Source organism: Rhamphochromis sp. 'chilingali' (genome assembly GCF_963969265.1).
Source record: "Rhamphochromis sp. 'chilingali' genome assembly, chromosome: 3".
In the NCBI taxonomy this organism is placed as follows: Eukaryota; Metazoa; Chordata; class Actinopteri; order Cichliformes; family Cichlidae; genus Rhamphochromis; species Rhamphochromis sp. 'chilingali'.
Window position 1 is genome coordinate 18,156,971 of NC_137931.1, and position 23,579 is coordinate 18,180,549.

The window sequence follows — 23,579 nt, forward strand, 5'->3', positions numbered from 1 at the left end:
ACATGATTGAAAGCAATGAGTACCAATTACTAAATATTTTTTAATTCATTTATTAAACATGTTAGTTTTATTGTAGCTGAAGGGTACATGTCAAAGGTAAGTGCCTCTGTTCACATAAAAATATTCACACTATTAAAAATTTGTTTTGTGTGTTTCTGTTTGCTAGCTGTACGTATGGGCCATGACTGGCCATGACCTCAGCAGGACCCGGCCTTCCCTTGCGCCGATGCCGGCATCACCTTCAGAAGAGGCGACATCGTGGAAATTGTGAACCAGACGGATGCCCTCTGATGGCAGGCAAAGAAACTGCCCACACGGCATGTGCCAGCCTCATCCCCTCTATCAACCTACTCATGCTCGTCCAATCTCGTACTGCATATAATAGGTGAGCCACAGGTTTTGGACCTCTATTATGAAAGTGAATCCCACACAACCAGTGAAGCCAGTTTAAGGGGAAGAGTATAGACTATAACTACTCTAACTCTGCTTTGGTTTATGGAACTGTTTCTCAAACACAGTATTTTGCAGTATACAGACTTCCGAGGATGATGTCATTGCTCAGTTTTTGGGCTTTTCCTCTGAGATGTTCTGACTTTGACACTTGAGATCTTCTGGTTTGGGAACTCTGACTTCTTTTGCTTGTTTTTCTAGAATTGAATCCTTTAGCATCTCTTCTTAAGCCTGACAATATTGCTTGTATGTAAAACAGATCCGCAGCAGTGACAGTTAATTTCCATCTATTTTGTATTATTTGAACTATTTTATAGGTTTTATTGTGTTATTACCACTGTATAAAGCAGGAATGGGCAATTAAGTTTCCCTAGGGGCCACATGAGAAACTGGAACTGTTGTGGAGGGCACATAGATTCAGAATTAAGAGTCACCTTTATTGTCATTGCACAGTATTGTAAAAACTACAGCAAAATGAAATTTTCTTGTGTGATCAGTACCAGCATTCACACACAAACCTATTTACACAAAAGCTTAAATACTTACATTAAATTAAGTTGATCTTGCCAAGAAGGATAGGTGGAGTCTGTTGAGTTCTGTGATGGTCCTGAGAAAAAACTGTTGAGCAACCTGGTGGTATGGACTTTGAGGACTTTCTAACGCCTGCTGAATGGAAGTACGAAGAAAAGGTTGTACGACGGGTGTGTTTTGTCCTGCAGAATATTGTTTGTTCGTAAGGGGCAGCAGGTCCTAAAAAGATCATCTAGGGAGGTCAGAGGCAGTCCAATAATTTTTTAAATCTGTTCTTATTACTTGTTTGAGGGATTTCTTGATCAATAAGCCTATAAAGAGATATAATGAATATTTCTCATGTGGCACCTTCAGAAAATTAATTGCCCACCTCTGGTATAAAGTGTTTTGCACTTAGTTACTGCAACATTTTTATGTTACGGTTAGAATTTTGTGTAATTAACATCAAATTTCTGTTAGGTTGTCGGTGTTGTAATGGCGTGGGGTGTATTTTATTGACCCCTTAGTAGCAACTGAGTCTCATTTAAACAACACAGCCTACCCGAGTGTTGTTGCTGACCATGTCCATCCCTTCATGACCACAGTGTACCATCTTCTGATAGCTGCTTCCAGTAGGATCCCACACCATGTCAAAAAACTAAGATCATTTCACACTGGTTTCTTGAACATGACAATGAGTTCACTCTACTCAAACAGCCCCCACAGTCATCAGATCTCAATCCAATAGAGCACCTTTGGGATGTGGTGGAACAGGAGATTCTCATCATGTATGTGCAGCTGACAAATCTCTGAGGAATGTTTCCAACACCTTGTTGAAGCTTTGCAAAGAACTGATATTGCTCTTTAGGTAAAAAAAGGGTCCGACTGGTATTAGCAAAGGGTACCTAATAAAATGACTGTATTGATATAGTTCGGTGTATTGTGGTGACCTTTCCTGAAGTAGGATGACAATCGGAAAGTTCATCCTCCACCAAGGTCAATGCCCAACTTTGCAATTTTAAATAAAGTCGTCTTGAACTGTGCCAGAAATGTTTTTTCTCCTCTCTTACCCTTCTCCACTGGGTTTCAACAAAGTACTTTATCTCATTATCTCTTTCATAGAGATACTAACCTCAAGTGAAGAATGTGTGTGAGCTTTGAGATCCTAATATAGATTTATAAACTGAAAGTCAAAGTGTTGTTTATTGTTTGCGTCTTTCATGGTTCTTTGCCAATCAGGGTGCGGCAAAGCCACATATCAGCTTTATACACACACTCTGACCCATAAAAGCATGTCACACCCAGCATGTGTGACATGACCAACAACCACTTGAGCTCCTATTTTGAGTAAATGTTTTCTGGCGTGAATAAAAAAGCCAAGCCTTTTTCTAAAGTTGTTTTTCCCCCACTAACTGGAAGGTCATTATTTATTGACATCACATATTTCTCATGTTAATAACTACAATCCATACTGCTTTATAAAAGTATAGCAATTATTCACTTCAGCTGACAAATATTAGACTGATGTTTCCAGTCGGATGCCTTACTTACTTAAACAAAAAAAAAAAGATATTGAAGTAGAAAATGTTTCTTTGATTTGCTGAGAAAATTCTTCACATTAATAAACGGGACGCCCAACATCATACCAACCTATCTAAATCACCAGCTATTGTACACAAAAACTGTACCCAGCAGTTAAAACTTAGAAAAACACATTTTAAAGAATTTGTAACTTCTCGAGCCAATTTCTCCTGAAACTGCTGCACATCAAAGATCCAATAGATGCAATAAAATGTCAAAATGGTTTTAGTAGAAGTTCTCTGAGTGTAAAAGTCTCATTCTGCGGCATCCTGACTTAGACGTTATTGTTTTTGTGGCTTTGTTGGGGGGGTCAGTCGTCTTTGTCTCTCTGTCGGAGGCTCCTCGATTTGCCATTTTGTGTCTTGTTCCTTCGGAACGATGCCGGACCGCCTTCTTCTCCGAGGGAAGTGATGATGCGTTCTTTGAACTTCGGCTTGGGCTCCGGGGGCAGCTCTGCTGGAGCGCTGGCAGTGCTTCCCTCCACTTCAGGCAGCTGCAAATCCACATTTTCACTGAAATGAGAATAAAAGAGACAAAGAAAAAGCTCTTTAGTAGCTGCCGGCACACATATGTAGGATCTCGCTGTGTAACAACTCAAAGATGTTGCACTTACTACGGATCCTCTTCTTGCAGGATCTGCTCCCAGACTCCGTATGGATTGGCAGCTTTTGGCCTCTTGGCTTTCGTTTCCCTTTGTTTCGCCTGTTCTTCTGTTTTCTCCGGTTCAGCTGTTGTGTTTTGGACCTCCTCAACTTTTGTCGCCTCTTTATCGTCATCTTTAGGAGTGTCGTCACTCACTTTACCTTCATCCTCTTTTTCTGATGGCTCCGTCTCTGCTTTCCTTTTCTGCAAACAAAAATCAGGAAACCTGAACTGTAACAAGAAGAAGGTGAAGTTCGTCTATACAGACTCTCGCCTTCTCTTTGAACTACTCACCCTGAAGCTGATCTTTGGCACTTTGGGCTGCTGGCTGGTTTTCTCAGGGGCTTCAGCCTCTTGAGATGATGGGGCCCCGTTGGAACTCTCCTCCTCTCCTGATAGAGGCTCTGGCTGAGGGGTCACGGGATCCTCTGGACCCTCTCCTTCTTGGTTGGATTCAGAGCTGGATCCAGGCACCTCATCAGGGGGGAAGTCAGCAGGCTTCTCCCAGCTGGACTCTGAAGGGTGAGGGAAAAAATGGATGTAATCCCACAGATGACATGAAATAGAAGAAGCCATTCATTTAGAAAGAGAAACACTCCACCTCCGGTTTCTGTGTTGTAGTAGTATGTGTAACCATCAGGACTGACAGCTTCCATCCAAGCAGAGCCTGAAGTACTCTAGGAGAAACAATATTAAGATATATGAGCAACAGAACACCCCATTTGTAATTAAATTATTTTATATATATATATATATATATATATATATATATATATATTTATTATATAAAACAGATATTAACTCCAGTCTGTTGAGTCTGTTCAGAGGCTGAACTCGCTCCCTGGAGGCCCTCTGGTTTTTCCCACTTAGATTCTGTCATATATAAACAGACAAAGGCAATAATCAAATGGAATATATTTAAAAAAAACTAAACAAACTATAAACAGACAGACTTTCACGACATTTTCCATTATTCCTCACCTCCTGTTATTGTGTTGTAGTAATACGTGTGTCCATCATCTGTTAGGCCTTCAACCCAAACCTGCTCTTCTGTTTGCTGTCTGACCTTACCGCTTGCCTTCGCTGCTTTCTTCTGTGGCTTCTTTGGCTGGGGTTTCACTTGAACTTGTGGCCGTGCTGTCGTTTGCTCCGGAGAGCTTAGACCTAAACACAAAGATGCTCCGCTGAAATAAATCCAAGGAATTATACTCACAGGTTAAAGAACATCCCCCGACAATTACCTTGCGCTTCTCTTTCCATCCTCTTCAGATCTTCCTGATAGGCCTTCAACGCAGCTTCCTCCATCGCAGCAAACTCTTTGGACATGCGTTCCTCCTGCTTTGCCTTTTGAATGCTCTTCTTCTTAATCTGCAGGAGAAAGATAGGGTGAGATGAGTGGCAGTGGCTTGTGGCCAATAGGGAGACAGTATTGCAGTCAGCTGTGTTTATGTCTGCACCTTATCTCTCGTGCCAGTCGTGAGAATGGTGCCAAGACAGGCAGGCTGCTCATGCCTGTGTGTATCACTCGAGCACAAACTGATAATGATAGTGTGCCCTGTGTGACCGTGTACTGGGAGCCATTTTATGCATAATAAAGCTAAAATAAATCAAAAATAGAGCTTGTTCAAGGAAGGAGTCAGGGTAAACAGTATAAAATTTGTGATATTATAGTGAAAAATATTTAAGAAAAAAAAATGTGTGTATTATGTGGTTCTTCTTTCAGTTGCTCCCTTTAGGGGATCATCTGCCACCATCTCATCTTATCTCTAGCGCACTCGCCTGTCACACCAACCCTCTGCATGTCATCCTTCATTACATCCATGAACCTCCTCTGAGGTCTTCCTCTTTTCCTCCTGCCTGGCAGCTCCATGTTGTCCAATATATTCACTATCCCTCCTCCACACATGGCTAAACCATCTCAGCCTGCTTCTCTAACTTTCTCTCCAAATCACTTGACCTGGGCTGTTCCTCTAATCCTGTACATGCTGGTCACTTCCAACGAATCAGAATCTGCTTTGCTGGCCAAGTGTACCAGTCTGCAAGTTTTTCGCTATTGAAGTAAACAGGATAGACAGACGGTACAGACAACAGCAACAATAACAACTTGTATACCATATACATATGTGTAATGGTACAATGGTGCAGTTTAAAGATGTTGGGATAAATTATGGAATTAAAAAAAGTAATGAATAACTGGTTACTACATATCAAGTATATACATTGGAGGCTGTGACAGTTTATAGTTTTGTTAGCAGGTCTCACTACCATCATGTAAATCATCTTAGCTCTCTTGTGCACTGTCTATTGCTTTGGATAGTAGATCCCAGGTAATTCAAGACTTTATTGATTTTTACGGACACCTGTGTCTTTGTAAGTAAACAGACTGAAGGCCTCAATGGGAAGCTTTTCATATGAATGTAAATCAATTTAGCACGATGCATGAAGCTCAATTTCTAGACTTGTGGATGCTACAAAATAGATCTTAATTGTATTATTTGCTCAATTATTTTAATAATTTGATAATATTATGTAATCTGTTACTTCGTATATTAAAAAAAAACAGAATAAAAGGTAGTACCTCTGAAATTTTGGCAGCCACATTTTCTTTGTGATTTTTCCCCCTTTCGTGGAACTCGATGCTCTGTAGAGAAAAACGCGAGAAACATTAGCGTGGACGCCGTCCTCGGTAACACGTAGCCACATCTTCCTGTATACTCACGGGCTTATTGTCTGCAATCCAGCACTTGCAGTACTGGCAGAATTTCCTTGGTTGTGACTTCCAGTAGTCAGCCCTACAAATGCAGAAATCAGTCAGACTGGCTGAATAACTGGCCATGTGTGTTATATATTTCAAAGCTTAAATAGCAAGAGTCTTGTCCCGTTACTTACATTTTTAAGTCTCTGTGGTGAAAATAAGATCAAGAACTTAAGAAGAATGAAATGTGAAGACGATTGCTTCACTCATTTCAAGAATGACAACATGGTCCGTTTGTGATGACGTCATCGACAGCCGCCGCTGAACGACAGACGGAGGTCGATACTGAAGCTCGATGTATGATGTCCCTCTGGTGGATAAAGAAGAAATCGGCACGTATTCTTGTCACCCTGCTGAAAGGTTTTTAGAAAACAGCAGCTACGCCATAGACTCCTTCAAACACCCTAGAGGGACGTACTGAAATTCGTTCATAATATGGCACTTTTTTACTACAGCCATACTCGCTCAACTGTCAAATGGAAATATAAATATCCGACATCACACCCCTTGATTAACGTCCCATATGGTCTAGCGGTTAGGATTCCTGGTTTTCACCCAGGCGGCCCGGGTTCGACTCCCGGTATGGGAACTACTATTTTTGTTAGTGAGTCTGCAGAACTTTCTTGAATCGCCTTACACTTCAGCTCAAGCACCTAATGCTCGTTGAAAATGGTACTTTTTTGGGAACATTGTATTGGTCCGCATGAGACACGATTACAGACAGTTGCGTCATCACTAGTGGCCGCTACGTTTAAAGGCAGCGACTGACCCACCGACTTTGCCTGAGCACGGAACCGCTTCGCCGGTGGGAATAATCGGTTTCCTGTACAGTTCCGTGCCCGTAGCTCCGGGGCTGCCCATGAACGGCACCATGGCCGCGTCTTCCCACCGGATAATGCTGGGGCCACTGGTTGCTGCTATCGACCAGGGCACGAGCTCCACCCGCTTTCTGGTAAGACAAACCGGAGACAGCAGGGGCAGGAGGGTCTCCTCTAGCTAGCGGGTCACATTTAAATGACTGGACAGAGCCGCCGGTGTCCTTGGCTGTGCTTTTCATGCGGGAACTCACAGTACTGTATCTACAGAGGAAATCTATATATTCATAACAAATGTCTGGTATCGTTTCACTTTACTGCAGTAGCAGTCTGTGCTCCCTGTAAAAAAACAAAACATAAGATAAACTACCTTATTCATCAAGTTGGATGATCGTGCCTGGTTCTTGTTTTCCCAATAAATGTTGATTCTGAGCTTCTATTGGAATCTGTATAAAGGGAAATTTGTACCATGTAGGCCTCAATTCCAGGAATGGTTGACAAAGATTTGCACATGAAGGACATGGAGGCAAAAGAAGAAGAAGAATAAAGCTAGGAAAAATGCACTAGTTTCAGTTAACAAGTAGTAAACTTTCCTATAAAGCACCGAACTCAAATAGTAATACAAGAAATATAAATTACATAGTATTGCCAAAAAAAAAGACAGAAACGTTAGACCGTATGTATAATTTAATGTATTTAACAAGAGAAAGGAAGACGAGCCACACACCCAAAACAGTCAGCTACTTTTGTTTTAACATGTGTTCTTTTTTTGTTTATGTCCTTGGGTGTGGCTGATAGTTGAGTGCCAAGAGTTTAATTGCTCTGAGTCACCTCAGCTGTCAGATAAAGACACATGGGTGAAGTGAATGTGTGTTCTGTGGCATTTAAACGTTTCATAACAAGTAAAAGGTAATATTTTTGCTGATTTTATTTATTTACATTTTTTTAATGTAGTTTTGCACATTTTATTTTATTTATTGTTCCAGTGTTCTTGCACCGACTGTATCTTTGCATCTAATACCACAAGACACGTGCAGAGGTATTTTTGAAGGTGATAATTGTCCTGGGGTGACATATGCTATGCAGAGTTTACACTGCTTATCGCTTTAACACTTGCTTCCTCTAACACCGGTTGCATATTGCTATGTCAGGTCTGTCTAGGGTGTACCCCACCTCTTGCCCTGTGACAGCTTAGATAAACTCCAGCCCCCAGTAGAAGTGGAAATCACCAGAGACCCCATAATAGTGACATATTGTCACAGTACTTCAGTCACGATACAATATTTTTAACATTTTGGCGATATGCTAAATATTGCAGTAACATGGATTGCAATGTATCATCTTTTTTTCAACTGCAAATGATGTCTTTAATTTTTTTTAAATCAAAAATGATATTATCCTGTAAGATTAAATTATCTCACTTTAGTTATTTTTTTCTTCTGCTAAATCAGAATGTCAAACATACCAACACTGACACTAAAACCTGCGATTATTGTTGCCATAAGGTGGCATTTGTGGATGTAAGGAGGTTTGCTGTCCTATTATTACTTGTGTAATCAAGTCATCGGCCCAATAAAAATTAGCAAGTAGCTTTGTCGAGTTTGTCCAATGTCAATTTAATACAAGTTTTCTTGGCTAACATCATCTCAAGATAGTGGTGCATGAGATGAGATGTTTGTAATATTCCCAGAGTGTTTTAATTAATTAATTAATTTTTTTCCCTTGATGGCAGCTGCATAGTTTAGAAAAGCAGGTTTGTGATTCAACGAATGACAGTTTAAAGCCCACAGCTGCTGGGAAAATGTAAATGATGGCGTGGAAAAGCCTTTCATGTTGTTGTGCTGAAACAGGAAAAAAAGCAGGCCTGGGAAGCTTTCCCAGAATCCTATCTGTAAAGGCACTGTGACGTTTTGTCTCTTTTAAGGTGTTTAATTCAAAAACAGCAGAGCTCCTCAGCCATCATCAGGTGGAAATCAAACAGAGCTTCCCAAAAGAAGGGTGAGTGATAAAACTACTGAAAATCCTCCACGTCACACCACACATGTTTATCTGTTTTAAAAATGGATTCTTCTCGCGATGTTAAGCTGGGTGGAGGAGGATCCCAAAGAAATCCTGCAGTCGGTGTACGAGTGCATGGAGCGGACATGTGAAAAGCTGACGCAGCTCAACATTGACATCTCCAACATCAAAGGTATGTGTGCATGGGGTTCACGCTGCCACCTGAGCACCATTTTCATCCATTTCAAAGCTCTGAAACCTCTGCTGTTTAAATTTGTCCAGCTATTGGAGTGACCAATCAAAGAGAGACCACGCTTGTTTGGGACAAAGAGACGGGGGAGCCTCTCTACAATGCAATCGGTACAGTCTGATATCTCTGTGCGACTTGTTTGATGTGTGTCCTACAGACCTGACATTAGCATTGAAATAAGCACTGACTTCTTAATGCCGCCTGATATTTGATATTCTATTTATTCGCTTTTTAAATCTTGCTTTTTTGAATTTATTGAGCTATTTGTATAGATAAAGGCACTTTATAGCTCTTTATTATTTTATTAAGCTGTTTACCTGGTGTAACTTGATTATATTCATTTAGACTTTTGTTTATTTTAGCTACTCAATTGAACACCTTCTTTTTGTGTAGTTTTAACATTTCAATGTTTGCTTTGTCATGTTGTTTTAGTTATAAAGTGGTGCTTTTCACTTCTGTTTGAGCCTCATTCACACACATACACTCACACTCTAATGAATGCATTGGGGGCATCTTGGGATTCAGTATCTTTGCCCTCGACTTCCAGACTGGAGGAGCGAGGGATCAAACCACCAATCTCACAATAAGTAGATGACTGTGGTGGAACAGCAGATTCACATCATGGATGTGCATGCTGTCATGTTATTATGGACCAAAACATCTGAGGGATGTTTCCAGCACCCTGCTTGGAAAATGTACCTAATAATTTGGCCAGTGAGTGTATGCAGCCTCTCAGTTCCCTCCAAAAAGCCAACTTTATTTTTATTGGCTCCCCCTCACCTGACTTCCTCCAACAGAATTCCCACCTTTGCATCTTTATGAGGACACAAGAAATCTGGACCCAGCTGGCATCAGCTTGGCACAAGAGCATTTATCGCTTAATGTTTTGGCCTGCAGGGATTTCTGGTTTATGCACTGCCATGTTCAACACAAGCAGCCATGTTGGTCTGATTGTGGATGTTGTGAAATAACTGCCATGCCTCTATTTAGTGTGGCTGGACCTGCGGACTCAGTCAACAGTTGAGCGGCTTATAAATAAAACTCCAGGAAGAAATAAGAACCACTTGAAGGTAACGTTGATCCGTGTTTGAGTTTGCACTTTTGTTCTGTTGAGTGCAGTTTAGGTAGGATGGTGTTGGCTATTTTCATCTATTTGAGTATATAATGTTTTTTAATCCCTGTGTATTTTGTGTATGGCCTCACATAAGAGATTCACATTCATGTCATTGCCACCCTGCAGCATAAAACGGGGCTCCCGATCAGCACTTACTTCAGCGCCGTCAAACTTCGCTGGTTGATGGACAACGTGGACGAGGTCCACCAAGCTGTGGTCTCGCACCGCGCCATGTTCGGCACAGTCGACTCCTGGCTTATTTGGGTAGTCACAGGCTTCCTTCTTTAAGAGAAGTCATAGACATGTTCTTTGAATAAAGTGGAAAACTATATTGACTTTATTTGTGTTTCTTTATTTGTGGCGCAGTGTCTGACAGGGGGTAAGTCAGGTGGAGTCCACTGCACGGACGTGACCAACGCCAGCAGAACCATGCTGTTTAACATTCACACGATGGACTGGGATCCAGAACTTTGCAAGTATGAGAGCTGAAAGTCACATCATAGTTATTTATGTATTCTATCATATTGGTGAAGAGGGTGGGGAAATACCACCTATAACACCTCTAAAATTATTCTGCTGAAGTCTCACCTCTCAATGCCATCAGATATTTTGGTATTCCTATGGAGATCTTACCCAGGGTGAGGAGCTCATCAGAAATATACGGCCTTATGGTAAGCATACGCACACTGTCTCTCCTAATCACAAAATCACTATAATCTGTGGTTATATTAACTTTTTATACTAAAGATTTCACTGTTAGAGTGACTCTAGTGTTCAGAGAGTGCATTGCCTCATGCAGCGAGACTCTAAAAGATGATAAGAGTTTTGTTTTGTGTTTGTACTTACCTCAGTGTGCTTTCAGACTGTTTAAGTGCATGAAAGTTGATTGAGAAATTCTTTTAGGCATTTTTTGTGTGCCATTGTCTCTCTTCTCTCACTGGTAGAAAATATGTTCTAGCCGGGTAAGTAAGAACTCACCATCCCTATTTTCCTTCACATGCAAAGCCAACCCATCCTGCTTTTAACCCAACACAAACACACCATCACTCAGTGCATTTCCAAGATTCATATGAAGGCTAATGTTTCCATTAGATTAAGTGTCAAGCATTTAGAGTAGAGGTGGGAATAAGAGTAACCTCTGATAAGATGCTATTGTGACATTTGTGTAGCCAAAGATGGAAAAACAATGTAAAAAGGTAAAAAGCAAGAATTATGAATAAACTGAAGAAAGATCAGCGTTTTCACTATGATGTGACTTTAGTAACTAAATAAAAGCGTACAGAAAGTGTTTTTTACTTTTAGTCTTTGTCATGCTAGGAAAGGTTTATCACTGCAGCCTGCCTGTTGATGCTTTGGGTGGGCATGTTTTTTGGCTGAGCCCAAATGCACGTGGCAAAGCAGCTCTTTTTCTTTCATGCACCCATTATGAGTAGATCCAGAGTGACTGTGCATACACGGAAACTAAATCTTTGCCCTGACTTCAGTAATATTTGCTCCAAAGATTTCCCCTCAGTCATTATAAAGCATTGTTCTTATCACAGCTCATTTTGCTGCCCCCAAGTGACCGATTGCAGGCATTACCATCAATAGAGCAGAGAAACTGTAGAAGTAGAAAAGACCAGTGAGTGTTTTTACAGCCAGTACACAACCATGTCAGCTCTATTGGAAATGTGCTAGATGGACCCTGTTCACTGTGGTGGCATGCTCCTGGGGTGGTTGTCATTGGTGGACCATCTTCTTCTCCTCCAGCATCCCATCTTCTAAATCTCTTCACTCTTGGGCATGATTTTATTTCACCGACTTTTTATGTGTTACCTTTTTAAATGTCATACCGAAGCCACGTGTAGGAGTGAAGACATTTTAGTAGATACAGGTTCACACTCACCCGCCTTTGTTTCCCTCACTGTGATTTCACTGTTATACTAAACTCTGTACAATTCAAATTTCAGCAGTATGTTTTTGTTATTTGGCTTCATACAGTCAAATAATAATGAATCGCCCCCCCCCCCTTTTTTTTTTTTTTTTTTTTCTTTTTTCAGGCTATTGTTCGTAGTGTTTAAAATTTAGTTTTTGTGCTATTGGTTTAAGATTTTAACAACAACAACAAAAAAATCCCAGTTATAATCAGGCATGAGTGTCAACATCTACTTAATACAAGAGACAGTTGATGCCATTTTACTGTTAGGTGCTTATACTTGCTTTCATTTTTTTCTCTTGCCAGAAATCAGGGGCTCTTTCAGGTATTCCAATATCAGGGGTAAGTCTGACTTAATTTTTAAAAAATTTTTTAATATTGTTTTAGTGTTTGTCATGCAGTGTGAGAGGTTAATCCAATATGTGTATGTATTCTATTTAAAAAAATAAACAGTGTCTTGGGGATCAGTCAGCAGCGCTTGTTGGGCAGATGTGCTTTCAGGACGGGCAGGCTAAAAACACGTAGGTGATATTTATAGGTCTGCTTTTTATTAAAACTTGACCCCTTTGCTAAAAATCCAGCTAAGTAGGAGTTTATTATGTTTCAGGTATGGGACCGGTTGCTTTCTCCTGCGAAACACTGGGGTTAAGGTCCTCTACCTAAGACTTGAGTTTAAACACTGTGGTACCATCGTACAGGCATTTACATAGAGTGCTACTTTTCTTGTGTCTGCTGTTTTACAGCCTGTGATGTCAGAGCACGGACTTCTGACCACTGTGGCGTACAAACTTGGTCGGGACAAGCCTGCCTGTTATGCACTGGAGGTACAGTATATACAGCATATATAAATAAAGTGATATTTGACATGGATATCAAAACGATAACGCCCACTTTCATAATATTCTCTCTAATCCTTCAGCTTTTTTCCGAAGTATGGAGGACAAAAACTGCCAAAATCAAAAACACATGATTGACTTTGTTAAAATAAATAAATAAATAAAAATAAATAAATAACTTAACTTCGTTTTAATAATAATTTGTTAAAACTCTTTCAGGTGTTCCGATATAAGGTTTTCATGATTTTTCATAAAAATCCAATAATTTAATGAATTTCATGTCATAAAACCAAGAAAATGCAAATATTTTAGAAATCTGTCAAAAACGTGTTTAAAGCTAAGAATGACGGAAGTCACGTTTTTATTCTCAAATTTGAGCTGGCACAGTGGGCACTGTATACATTTGAGTGTAAATGTATAAACAAGGTTTAAAAATAATAAATACAACTGGGGAAAAGTGGGCAGGAATTGCAAAGGCAAGATCAATTTAAAAAAAAAAAAAAAAAAGAAGGAATTAAAGATAAACAAAGAAAATTAAATAAATTATAAAATAAGGGGATTAATACAGATGTGAGTATATGTATGTTGCAGCTGTAGTTTAGCATTTTGTAATTGGTTTTATTTATTTATTTTATTGCATTTTGACTTTCTGTTTTTAACTCGGGTTAGTTTCAGAGTGGAGGGCAGATGTCAGAGGCGATATTTAAGGAAATCAGAATAGGACTCACAATGAACACACACATACAATGAACACACCTATCAGCTGAAATTGATTTTTTTTTTTTTTTTTTTTTTTTTTTTTTTTTTTACTAAAAACCAAGGAAATTTTTAGTTAGCTAAAAAATAATAATTTTCTTATTTATTAAGTGAGCTATATATTTATTTAGATTTTGGCCCGTTTAGTCTTCCAAAGAGGATACAGAAATGTGAGTATCTGTGAAATGACAGGTAATCTGAATATGTATTGTTTTTGTTTTCCTGCTCTTTGCTGTCAGGGCTCCGTGGCCATCGCTGGAGCTGTGGTCCGCTGGTTGCAGGACAATCTCGGGATCATTGGATCATCTGAAGAACTTGGTAGGTTCTGCTCTTGGTTCGGGGCATGTGGTGTATCCGGATTATCTGTAAAAGGAATAATAAAAGTTGACTTTGTACATGTATAGAGATGGACCGATCCGATATTGCGTATCGGTCCGATACTGACATAAATTACTGGATTGGAGCGACTGCCTCTTCTCTCTCCCTCCCTCTTCTGCTGCTACTTCAATCATGAAACTGATCAATGATCAGCTGATCGGCTTTTCTGTCGTGAGTCCGTCTCTCTTGTTTGTCTATCGCCTACTTCGGGCCAGAATGAGGAAATCAGCGGCTGAACAACAGCAGCGCGTTTAAGCTTGATAAGCTGTTTTTAGAATTTATTTACGTTCTACACCAGGATCCTTAATAGTCAACGGTGCAATAGACTCCATACTTGAAATGTGCAATTCACTTGTATTTTTCTTTTTATTCCTATTTATTCTATTTATCCCCTTCGTATAGTGTGTGTGTGTGTGTGTGTGTGTGTGTGTGTGTGTGTGTGTGTGTGTGTGTGTGTGTGTGTGTGTGTAAAATATTCGACCTTTGTTAAGCTCATTCACAGTAACTCTTAACACTGTTAAGCTGTAACACATTAAATATTGAAAAATACACTTTTTCCAGTACGGTACATTCAACTTCCACAATTCCCTCAAACTCTTCACCTTCCGTGTTTGAGTTACGGTAAACAGCTGGGCAATTTCGGCATCAAGCATGCCCGGATCCCTCTCACACCGGATTAAAAGGCGTTTAAAGTGCATTCAGCAGAATAAAACGATCAGATGAGTTAAAATTTAACCAACTCATTCACAGTAACTATTAACATTGTTAAGCTGTTAAACATCAAATATTTAACAATACACTTACATTTCCAGTTCATTCAACTTCCACAAATCGATCAAACTCTTCACCTTCAGTGTCTGAGTTAAACAGCTGGGCAATTTCGGCATCAAGCATGCCCGGATCCCTCTCATCATTATCTGAATCAGTCTCGTTGCTTTTACTTAGCTGTTCAGTGATTATTCCAGCCTTCGTGAAAGCTCGGACGACACTTGAGACTGATACCTTAGCCCAAGCATCCACGATCCATTGGCAGATAGTGGCGTAACTCGCTCGGCGTTGCCTCCCTGTCTTCGTGAATGTGTGTTCGCCTTCTGTCATCCAATGCTCCCACGCAGCTCGTAATTTAACTTTGAACGACCTGTTGATACCAATATCTAGTGGTTGGAGTTCTTTGGTTAATCCACCCGGAATGACGGCAAGCTCCGAATTAGTTTGCTTCACTTGGGTTTTGACAGCCTCGGTGAGATGGGCGCGCATGGAGTCGTAGATCAAAAGAGACGGAGATTTGTGGAAAAAGCCATCCGGTCTCTTGACATAAACTTCCCTCAGCCACTCGCTCATTTTCTCTTCGTCCATCCAGCCCTTTGAGTTAGCCTTGACGATGACGCCGGCCGGAAACCTTTCTTTTGGCAAAGTCTTCCTCTTGAAAATGACCATGGGTGGTAGTTTCTGGCCATTAGCTTGGCAGCCCAGAACTACAGTGAAGGATGACTTCTCGTTCCCTGTGGTGCGTATAGATACCGTACTGGTCCCTGTTTTCTCGACAGTACGGTTCACAGGGATGTCAAAGGTGAGGGGGACCTCGTCCATGTTAGTGATGTGTTCTGGCCGGATCTTCTTTTCAGTGATCTTATTCTGGCAGTAGGTGCGGAAAATGGCCAACTTTCTTTGTAATCGTTTGGCAGTTGCTGTGAGACAGTAGTTCTTGTGCGGATTGAGAGATTATGCCTTTTCATAAAACGGAAGCACCAAGAATGTCCCCCTCGAAAGTCGTTGATCTGCATGTCACATGCTACCGCTGTTGCCTTGAGTCGAATAGAGACTGTAGAGACACTTCTACCTGCTGTTCTCTGTTCAATAACCCACTGTTCAATTTTGTCCTCTAACTGCGGCCATCGCGCCTTGTTCCCTCGGAGACTCCTTTTGGTCTTCTTTACTTGTTTTAGGTCATCTTTTTGCTTCCTCCACTTGCGCACCATGGACTCATTAATGCCGAATTGTCTCGCAGCTGCTCTATTTCAATTCTCTTCTGCATAACTAATTGCTCGAAGTTTAAAATCAGCTTCGTAAGCGTGTCTCTTCGCGGGTGCCATTTTGGAGTCGTTATACACACACAACACGGTAATGTTGTGTTGAAGCACAGTACGTATTACTCCGCGAGGCTCCTGGCAACGGTAACCGTAATGCTCCAAAAAGTGGCGCTAAAAATCTTTTTTTGACAGAGTTTTGAGCATAGTGTGCCACATAAAACCGGTTCGAGGTCAGTAAGCACAAACCAAAATTCATACATAAGGCGCACCAGATTATAAGGCGCACTGTCGATTTTTGTGAAGATTTAAGGATTTTACGTGCGCCTTATAGTGCGGTAAATACGGTAAAATGTCTGGCTTTTAATAAATAATTATCTGAATCTTACACCCAAAGTTTTAATCTGATGTAAAATGTATAGAAGTCCATTACTGTATATAGTAACTATTAAGTCTAATATACCCTAGTAAGCTATAGTACTTTTTCCGTTGGGAAGGTGCCATCTGTGCAGTCTGCAGTTCTGTTGAAGAAAGATGTTGAATCTATTTAATTATTCTTGAAAAATAATTGATTTCTGTGCATTTTTCATTTTTTTTCACACTGCATCAAATTAAAGTTGATTACGTTGATTAAGCATCATGAGGTGGAGGGTGGGTGGTTCCCTATTTTATTTATTTATTTATTTATTCATTCATTTTTTGCTGGGAGTTTTAGAACCCTATTAGTTAGGTTGCTTACTCTTTAAAATACCAGAATAGGGAGGATGGAGCAGGTTTAAGTTTATTAGATTGATCAGTTTTGCTGAACTATGAAATATTTTGGGTGCAGTGCATTTTTTGCATACAGGTATAACAGAATAGCTTTAGTGTTTTTGTTTTTAACTTGAGTATGAACTTATACAAAAAGCAGCAAGACATTAAAAAATGTATAAACTAGACAGCTGTTTATGACATCAGTGTTCACAGAATTTTTACTTCATTTGCCGTTTTGTGTTTTTTGTTTTTTTTCCCCGCTGCAGAGAAGTTGGCTGCTTCTGTCGGCACATCTTACGGCTGTTACTTCGTTCCTGCGTTTTCGGGCCTTTACGCACCTTACTGGGAGCCCAGCGCACGAGGGTACTGAGACTGTGGTGAACATCTTAAAGCGTCTGCTGAAATGCACCTGTCTGAATCAAACTTTCTCCGTGTTACAGAATCATTTGCGGGCTAACTCAGTTCACTAATAAGAGCCACCTCGCTTTTGCTGCTCTGGAAGCCGTCTGTTTCCAGACACGAGAGGTACGCGCTTTGTTCTCTTGAAAACTAGTGTTCAGCTAGTGAAATGTTTGCCTTTGCTTTAAAAAAAACGCATTGATATGATGATGTGTGCAGATACTGGACGCCATGAACCAGGACAGCGGCATCCCGCTGACACAGCTCCAGGTAGACGGAGGAATGACATCCAACAAGCTGCTGATGCAGCTGCAGGCGGACATCCTCTGCATCCCTGTTGGTAGGAGTGCCGTTCACTCCGCCCAAGTGTCATGCCACAAGGAAGTTGACACGGTTATTTGTTAAGCACTGACCAAACCAGTCATGCAACCACAAGTTATATCTATTTATCTGATGTAAAACTACTGAACAAGAAATGCCTCTGAAGTTGAGCCACTAACATAAGTGTTTTTTCATATGTAGTATGATGTATAATAGCTCATTCATATATACATGTATTTGTCATTTTTCTGTTGTTGTTGTTATTATTATGAGTAGGGATGGGTATTGATAAGATTTTCACGATTCCGATTCTATTTTTGATTCTGTTTAACGATTCGATTCTCTTATCGATTCTTTTTAAAAAAGGAGAACACACAGGTCGATTAGCTTAGAACTTTGTTTTATATCTTCTCTTTGAACAAGATAGAAATTTAGGAGTAACATGGCCTTACAAACCCAACAGTGAGATCTTAAGAGATCCAGCCTACGGCTCTTCAATGGGGTGTCACAGGGACCCCAGGAAAAAAAAATTGTAAATGTAAAATAATAAAATAAATATTCTTCTGTAGCAATAACAAAGTATAACATAAATTATTCTGTAGCAATTACACAAGAATATTCAGTAATGTCCCTGCCTACAATTAAACACATTCACTTACCAAAGTCAAATTGGGGGCATCTGCTGGCAAATGGGTGCAAGCCTTTGACCACAAACTTAGTCACTGCTCGGTGACATTCATCTATCCTGGCCTGAAAGGAGACGCTACCGGTAGACTGCAGCGAGAACTGCCAGCATCTGAGCCAGACTCTGTCAGTCTCTCTCATCATGGTCACCTAAATGCACAGTAATGGCAGGTTTTGTAATAAGGCAGATCGCGCTAACATAATATGCACTGTTAGTTGATTATTTACCTGCCGCATTAATGGGAGAGGACGTGCAAACGTTACCGCTGCTGCTGGGTTGAGATTCACGAGAGCGGAATTAAAAACACGACATTTATTTAAGGTCATCGTGTGTTTTGTGAGCAAATGCTTTTGCATATTCGGAGTGTTTCCTCCCTTAAATGAAACATCTACTTTGCAAGTATTGCAAGTTGCCCAGTGGTCAAACTTTGGAGCGTTTGAGCCGCCATGTTTCCTGCCAGGTAAATGATGCTCCGCAACGTGGTGACGTCATTTGGGGCGACTGGAATCGATAAGGGAATCGTTTGCAAAAATGGCAAACAATTCCAAGGAATTGAAACAGTGGGAACCGGTTCTCAACAAGAACCGGGTTTCGATACCCATCCCTAATCATGAGTAAATATAATGTCCATTTCCAGTGAAACCATCCATGCCTGAGACCACAGCTCTCGGTGCAGCGATGGCAGCAGGAGCAGCAGAGGGGGTGAGCGTGTGGAGTCTGAACCCCGAGGACCTGAGCGAAGTGACGTCAGAGAAGTTCGAACCTCAAATCAACCCCGAAGGTACGTTGGGCTGCTGCCAGAGCTCTGGCTGGCTGATGAGATCAGATAATGCTTAAAATATGCGATGCTTAAAAGTAAACACACTTATCTATGTTCTACAGAGAGCGAGTTTCGATATGCTCGGTGGAAGAAGGCTGTTGAGAAATCCATGAACTGGGAGACGATGGAGCCTGTTTGCAATGGAAACGGTGGGAAGCACTCACAGCTCAGAAAAGGTTTAAACTCCAAGACGAGGCCATAAATCAAAAAACAATACCTCAAACAATAAAAGACACATTCATGTATTTTGACGCCTGTCGTTTAAAAAAAAAAAAAAAAAAAAAAAAAAAAAAAACGTTACTGCCCTGATATTACTGATAGGTGATTTTAGTCAAAACATTATGAAGCTCATGAGTTTATCCACGGCTCAATCTGTAATCTGGTATAGTCAAATTAGGTGATTATTATGCTGTATGGGGATGTTCTTCTGTTGTTATCAGAAGAACATCCCCATTTGTTTAACTAACACTATCATGCAGCTGTGTGCTTGCAATGAATATTTTTAAAATATTGTTCCTGAAAAACTCATTTATATGTTCAAGAAGCTAAGATAACATGCAGTACTGTGCAAAACTCTTGTACTATGTTGAGGTCCGGGCTCTGGGGTGGCCAATCCATGACTGCTTGGGTTTTACTGTGCGTTTTTCTATCTAGGTATGCTTTTCCTTTATCAGCAGTGTGTTTGGGATCATTGCCATGCTGATAAATGAAGCTGCTGCCAATCAAAGCTTAAAATCGGTTCTTTGAGTAGACACAACACTGGTTCATCCCCTGAGTTAGCACAAACAAAAATCATTCCTCTGAAAATAGGCAGGTACAAGGACTGGACTGAAAATGAGTGAAAAAGCAACCAATGTCCAAAGAACACCTTTGAAAGACCTTGAAAAATTCTGGAGAACTGTTGCTCAACACCGCTTAAAGAAAAGAAACTCTGGGTGCATGGAAGCAAAAATCACACTATACTGATTCTAAGATATCTATGTTTATTCCTAATTAATGTTACAATATATATTTATATTATTTGAATATATTTATATTGTTCAACTTTGACATCTAACATATGTGTTATATTATTATATTCAGTATTGTTCTGGTAAATTTACCAGTATATGGATCTTTACCTGAAACCCAAGCAGTGCAGGGGTTTGGTAGTATAAGGAAATGACGAGTGGATCAAGACTTTTGCGAAGTAGTGTATATTTTCCTATGTTACTACAGTGGTAGAGGCCATTTTGACTTGTTTTTAGTTCGCTGCTCAGAATCATCGTCTCTCTTCTTCTCTGTTCCGTGCTCGTTTCATGGAAAAGGTGAAACCAGTATCTTCAGCAGCGTCCCGCTTGGCTTCTACATCATTGGCAGCATGCTGATGTTAATTGGAGCGAAATACCTCACAGGTCAGTATGTCTACTCTATACTCATACGTGATGCCAGTGTTTACGTGTGTCACAGGTGGAGCAGATATCTCGGGTGCGCAGCTCCAGTTGCGAGCACAGAAGCTCCACCTACCTGTTGTTTGCATTTACAGGAATGTTAGCTTAAAGGGAGGGTAATGGCAGCTAAAAAGGCTTGTTTCAGTCAGAGCATGAACTGATGAGGTGAAGCAAGTTCCAGGAAATGAAAATTATTTTGAACAATGACTCATTAAAAACTGCTTTGATAGAGAGACAGAATAAAAACAAGTAACTGAGGGTGTTGTAGGTAAACATTGCAGGTTAAACATGATGAACTTTTTTGGAAACAAGTTTCCAAAGTCGCTCAATTAAAGTTCAGATTTCCTAACTTGACAACTATCACTCTACATAATAAAAAGAGCTCTTGTTCCATCCTGTTCATGGTTGTAGTGCCAGCTGTTCAGATTTTTAAAAACAAATTACCAATTTACCTTTGCAAGCACTCAATTGGAACAGTTTGACGTTAGGTGAGCTTTTGTGTTAGTACTTAGTAAGGCTTTTTAAAAGTGTAATATTTGACAGCTCTAGTGGAGAGTAAACCTTTCTCAAAATGAAATGTGTGCCCCTTTGTTACTTTTCTTTCAGGCCACAAGTAGACTGTGATTTCTGGAGGCATTAAATTGACGTGGATGGGGGGGGAGAGGAAACAGGACCAGCGCTTGTGCTCTTGTTGAAATCTTACCCAAAAATCATTCCAGAGAGAGACACAGACCTCCTGCTGAGCCTCACCGCCGAGTACGAAATCAGGACAACTCTGACTAACGGGACATCTTCAATATCATTTTCATGGTTATTTAATTTTTAAAAAATTATATTTGTGGCAAAGAACACATCAGTACGGTATCCATTAATTTTAGCAGCATTGCACATGCAGTGTTTCCTTTCCTTTTTTACAGGGTGATGCATTTCTGACTATTTATGTAGATACTTGTAAATGTGTAAGTGCGAAATGCTGTCTAATTTGTTTGTCACGGTTAACCTTGAACTGTGTAACCCTCAGACCCTCCACAGTGAGCTACAGGAACTTTTTTTAGAGCACTTTATAATTTTTTTTCTTTGTTTTTGTTTAGACGATCTGTCCTAACGAGTCTTTGTATGGTGTATATGTATTTTTTCTTGTTTTGAACAGTTGGGATTAGGACACAGAAAGTTTGAGGTAGTCTGTAGTAAAACTGAAGGGACAGGTGGGACGTGGTGCACTGACGGGTCTGCTTTTAGTGAAAATGAACCTGTACATACTTGATCGGTTGTTTGGATATCCGTGGGAGTGCAGTGTATGAGGAAAGCCGCACATGCATATTCTTACACCAGGAAACAAAACGGCAGCAGCAAGTTGTAACTTGGTTACTGTTCAGCCCAAAATGGATTCAATGTGTAAGCCTAGTCATGGTTGACAAGGTCTGTTCACCCTGAGATTCATCTGTGATCATCCAGATTAAGCTGGTACGCTCATTTTTGGGCGACACCTGCTTTTTGTTGAATGTACTGGATAAGCAAAAAATAAAAAAATAAGTGAAGCATTTAAAAAACAAACAAACAAAAAAAAAACAAATTACAGTGGCAGCTGAAATACTTTCGGTATCGCTGCAGTGAAAACTGCCATCTACCCTGATGAAAGGCCCATGCAGAATGTAATCTCTGAAGGCATCCCTCCCCACCCTTTCTCCCCTCTATCTCCCCACATTGATTGAGCTGTGATGTTGGCTAGCTGCCTGCATTGTTTGGCTGGAGATGTATGCGGCAGAATATCGCTCACGGCAAAGCTTGAGGCTTTTTTTCCCTTTTTTTTTTTTTTTTTTTTTTTTTTAATTAACTGTAGCAACCTGTTTATTTCTGAGTCACAATTACAGCTAAACATATTTTGTTTTTAACATGTTGCGCTCCGTTTAAGTTTCACTACACCCAGTGGGAAATCGTCTAAACTGTGCAAGTTGCACCTAAACAGGCCATGATTACGATGTGTAAACATGATTTCCGTCGCTCTGAGCGACTGGTTGCGTCTCTGTGGGCTTTAAAAAAAAAAAAGTATTTAAAATGATGGAAGTTAGTTTCCAGTTCATGCAAAACATGCTTCTGATATGCAAATGAACGCTCGTTTGAAACAAACTTTAACTTGCTGCACTAAAACGTAAAGGTTCAGAACGTTTCTCCAGTGAAATGATTCAAACCGACGCAAGCTCTTTAAGTGGCTCTCTTTGCTTCGTGGTCGGGGCTTAAGTTTCAGTCGGGCCTGATGAAGTACGAGCGTCCCTGGTTGGGAAGGTTGTAGGCAGTACATGTTTGTTTCTGTGCTTGCTCTCTGTAACCCTGGACTATTAAATTATGCAGCCCTCTTATGACGTGAAAATGCTGAATATTCTGTTGTGATATAAAGAGTTTACAAATGAATATGTGAGAGGAAAGCAATGGAAGAACAAAGTGTAACTGCCAACGTTTGCCCCCTGACCTTTAACTGTGAAATGGGAAAATTGCTTTGAATAGTGACATCACCTCCCTGCATGTCCTTACCTGAAACGCACCAACAGTGGAAAGTATTTGTACTTGTCATGTGAACTGGTGTTTTTCTTGCTGTCACATTAAAGAGCAATTTCGCCCAAACTCTGCGGCTCCAGGTGTGCTGACCTCTCTGAAGATTGTAGGTCAGATCTGCAGTAAAAGAGAAACTGCAAACTAACCCTCAGACTTGAGAAATGTTTGAAATGAGGAAAAGGATGTGCATGCCATCGCTTTTCAAGTGACAGTTTCCTTGTTGAAGTGACATGTCATTATTAGAGAGATGTGTACTGACACATGACCAACAAATGCAGAGTCAGTACGCTTTTGCTTTCAGTGAAATGAAATCTAACAGCCTGCAAGAAAATATATTCGTTTCCTTAGTTACACTGTTGTTGCCCTGCTTAAAAAAAAGAAAAGGAAAAAAAAAGTAACGTATAACTTCCAACCACTAATGTGGAGTTTGTAGCTGCAAAACATAAATAGGCTAAACAGCTCACATCGAGATGATCATTGATTTACTGTTGGACAAGGATGCCAACAGCGAGGACTGTGGCTGTGCAGAATGAGCCTGCTGCGGGTTGCAGCTTTCTAGATAACTGTTCACAATACAAGTGTGTGTCTAGAGCA

The 23,579-nt window shown here is 40.4% G+C and overlaps 2 protein-coding genes across 3 annotated transcripts; one reads left to right on the forward strand and one right to left on the reverse strand.

Annotated features, from left to right (window-relative positions):
• Positions 1 to 2,373: 2,373 nt before the first annotated feature.
• Positions 2,374 to 6,195, reverse strand: wbp4 (WW domain binding protein 4). The gene is made up of 10 exons (XM_080878916.1): positions 6,073 to 6,195; positions 5,903 to 5,975; positions 5,762 to 5,824; positions 4,425 to 4,551; positions 4,165 to 4,347; positions 3,986 to 4,056; positions 3,785 to 3,860; positions 3,478 to 3,698; positions 3,155 to 3,387; positions 2,374 to 3,053 (listed from the first exon to the last, which is right to left on the reverse strand). Coding segments are annotated over exons 1-10 (1,251 nt in total). The 5' UTR covers positions 6,075 to 6,195; the 3' UTR covers positions 2,374 to 2,851.
• Positions 6,196 to 6,361: 166 nt separating this feature from the next.
• Positions 6,362 to 22,008, forward strand: LOC308394550 (glycerol kinase). 2 transcript variants are annotated; one of them, XM_080878911.1, is made up of 21 exons: positions 6,362 to 6,890; positions 8,678 to 8,751; positions 8,838 to 8,944; positions 9,034 to 9,111; positions 9,992 to 10,071; positions 10,242 to 10,379; positions 10,482 to 10,591; positions 10,720 to 10,786; positions 11,060 to 11,077; positions 12,337 to 12,372; positions 12,484 to 12,551; positions 12,638 to 12,680; positions 12,774 to 12,854; positions 13,862 to 13,940; positions 17,047 to 17,143; positions 17,221 to 17,305; positions 17,399 to 17,519; positions 18,823 to 18,966; positions 19,068 to 19,154; positions 20,313 to 20,399; positions 21,042 to 22,008. In XM_080878911.1, exons 1-21 carry the CDS (start codon positions 6,798 to 6,800, stop codon positions 21,050 to 21,052), a joined length of 1,704 nt encoding a protein of 567 aa, XP_080735037.1. In that variant the 5' UTR covers positions 6,362 to 6,797; the 3' UTR covers positions 21,053 to 22,008. The 2 variants fall into 2 exon arrangements, with proteins under 2 accessions (XP_080735037.1, XP_080735038.1); XM_080878912.1 differs by lacking the exon at positions 11,060 to 11,077.
• Positions 22,009 to 23,579: the final 1,571 nt, after the last annotated feature.